Raw genomic sequence first — 2,936 nt, 5'->3', positions numbered from 1 at the left:
TCTACACTGGGTTTTATTGAGAACATTATTAATTTGAGGGAATAGTTTGCTTCTTGACTTTATTCTAGAATTTATCCCATGGAGATGAAATATATTACAGAAATATGCATGGAATGGCTTTAATAGATATTTTTCATGCCCAGTGAGGAACTGATTTGAACTGATATTTCTCACATATGACTGTGAAATATAATTTGTTCAGGGCAATGCCATTGAATTTCTCATCTGATTGTGAGTGCCCTAAATGTTTGGAGAGTACACAAAATAAGGCCAATTGGAATCCCTGTTCCAACAAGAGCAGTAATGAATCTTTACATTCAAGACTAAGAAAGAAATCTTTGTCCAGCGTGCAGTGTTTTCCTTCCCAGTGTCGTTCCGCCAGGCCAGAGGATGACACCGAAGACGACTCAGTGTTTCTTCTCCCAGAAGAAGAAAACTATGTAGTGAGCTCTGAAAACAATCATCTTGGTCTAAACCTTGAGGGCATTACAAGGAAAATCAGACCATTGAGAGAGCTGACTGTCCAGGAGTTACTGAGAGAGTTTGGGGATAGCAAGAAGTTCCAACCAAACTCCATGTCTGTGGGTCACTTTAGAGACCAGGTGGTAATGAAGTTCAGAAGAGCTCTGTATTATTCTGGAATTTGGGTGGCATATGTCCAAGGCTACAGATTTGAACAGCACTTGTCAGCTAATTATTTCAAGAGAAACCCTGGTTGCATACACCGGCTGGTTCCCTGGCTGAAACGGGAACTAACAGCTGTTTATGGAGATTATGGCTACACAGTGAAGAATATCCTAGCCACCATTCTCCATCACATAACAAAATACGACCTGGACAGTGAATCCTTCATTAACCTCCTAGAACCTTATCTCCAACAACACACCCACCATTTTCTGCATGAATTTATCAGTTTTGTTCATTCACCTTACAACATGGAGACTTATGACCAACGAGCCATCTATCAATTTCCTTCTGCTTCACCTTGGGTAGAAAAGAAGTCTGTTGCATCAGCTCCTGTTTTGCCTTTGCCTAAGGATCAGGCTGTCTTGGCATCTCAACATGATATAAAACAGTCTAAAACCCCCCAGGGCCAATGGAATAATGAGCAGAGACCTCTGTCAGGCTTGAAAGCATTTCCAAATGGTAACTCTTCCTTGAAGAAATCTGAAATCCCGCTACTCCATCATAAAGCAGCAAGCAAAATCAATACTTGGATCAAAGAGAAATCAGAACCAGGTGATTACAAAGACATAACTTCTACCAATAGCATGCTCCTGAATTGGACTACACCAAGAGAAAGGGGCCTGGGCTTACGGAATTGCAAAAAAAATGTTAAAGAGAGGAAGACAGAAGGGATAAAGTTGTTCCCTGGTCATGTCCAGGATCTGGGAAAGAGTGAAACAACTTTATGTACCTTTAGCTCCCCAGCAATTTTTAATCAGGGGCAGCTATGGAAGAGCAGCCTAAGAGAAAACAAGGTTTTGAACCTTGGCCAGCAGATCAATTTCCAGAAAATAGAAGCAGAAAAAAACAAATGTTTGGATTCTTTACCAAAGACCTTTCAAAGAAGATTGCCCAGAGAAAGATCCTTGATAAACTGCAAATCCAGAAAGAGGGACCCCTCCTGGAGCTGCATTTCAGAAACTGCCTTTTCTTCTAAGAGAGATGGTAGGAAGCTGAGCTCTTTCAGAAAAAAGAGAATGAAGTGCAGACAACCCTTTCGATTTGCAGAAGTTGGTTCACACTGCAGTAGAAGAATCCAAAGACCATCAATGTCCAGTACTCAGAGATCCAAATCCTGGTGTGTTGGACTTACAAAGAGACCTGTAAGCAGAGAATCAAGTAATCGCTCTCTGAGAGGAAACCACAGAAGTGAACGCTTCACCCCGAACATATGCTGTGAGCCCTCAAAAGAAAAGAAGGCACATGGCTATGAATCAGACTATGGGAAGCCATCTGCAGCCACTGTCCAATACATGAAGTTTCCTTCAGCTGCTGGGAAGAGATCCAAGTGCCCTTCTAAAAGTGAAGATTCTTCCCAAGCTGGAAGCCACTGTAACAGTCCCACGGGCCTGCAGAGTGAGAAACACACATCCTCAAGTAAACAAGAGATGAAGCACAAAACCGCATTTCCTAGAGCTAGAAAAACCAGAGCAGTTAGGCATAGAAGAAACAAATGTCAGTGTCCAGATACACAAACCACAGAGGAAGTCAGTGATGACAGAGAGGATCTGAATGGTACGAGGCAAAAGAGTAGTCTTTCTGTGCGTACATCTTCCTGCGGGAGGCAAATCCAAAAGAAAAGAGAGAATCCCAGCCTTGAGAAACATCACCAGGCCAAAAATGAACAGAAAGGAGACAAAATATCAGAAACACAGAGGGGCAAATTGTTTTGAAAGGCCAATCACTCTTCTCAACTAGCTACCAAGAATCTTTGAAAGTATGAATATAATCTGAAAAACATCACTGAAAAGATTCATCCCATCACTTTATAAAAGCCTGATAATTAAATTCAAGGCTCCTTTTGGAGACACACAAATGCATATTATTAAATTGGTCATATATGTGAATATTAATTTTGTCTGCTTTTTTCTTATGAACTGAGTGATTAAAATATTTGACTTATTTTTTAGTTGGCAGATTTAACTATGAAGACTGGCTGCCAAGAGTTGCAAACACTATAGAAACAATAGGAGTATATGTTACTAAACACAAGTTATGCATATTAAGTATTATAAAACACACACATATATGTATACACACACACACACGCATATATTCCAGACCTTATGTAGTTTCAGTCCCTGGAAAATAAGGCAGCATGGTCACTGTCTTAAGATATAGTTATTGCCTTCAAGGATTTCATAAGCTAGTTGTGAAAATAGATGCAAATAACTAGGAAACAATGAACATCTATGGGATATTTGGTACTA

At 40.3% G+C, this 2,936-nt stretch overlaps 1 protein-coding gene across 1 annotated transcript; it reads left to right on the top strand.

Moving 5' to 3' along the window:
* Positions 1-206: 206 nt before the first annotated feature.
* On the top strand, positions 207-2,399 carry LOC130844301 (E3 ubiquitin-protein ligase Topors-like). The gene has a single exon (XM_057720612.1). It carries the CDS (start codon positions 207-209, stop codon positions 2,397-2,399), a length of 2,193 nt encoding a protein of 730 aa, XP_057576595.1.
* The last annotated feature ends 537 nt before the right edge of the window (positions 2,400-2,936 follow it).

The sequence above is a fragment of the Hippopotamus amphibius genome, chromosome 2 (genome assembly GCF_030028045.1).
Source record: "Hippopotamus amphibius kiboko isolate mHipAmp2 chromosome 2, mHipAmp2.hap2, whole genome shotgun sequence".
Classification (NCBI taxonomy): domain Eukaryota; kingdom Metazoa; phylum Chordata; class Mammalia; order Artiodactyla; family Hippopotamidae; genus Hippopotamus; species Hippopotamus amphibius.
Note: the sequence above shows the minus strand (reverse complement) of the source record. Positions and strands in the feature narration are given on the sequence as shown.

What these genes read in the sequence shown, in the direction of transcription:
- LOC130844301 (XM_057720612.1), top strand. Translation starts at nt 207, where the DNA reads ATGCCATTGAATTTCTCATCTGATTGTGAGTGCCCTAAATGTTTGGAG.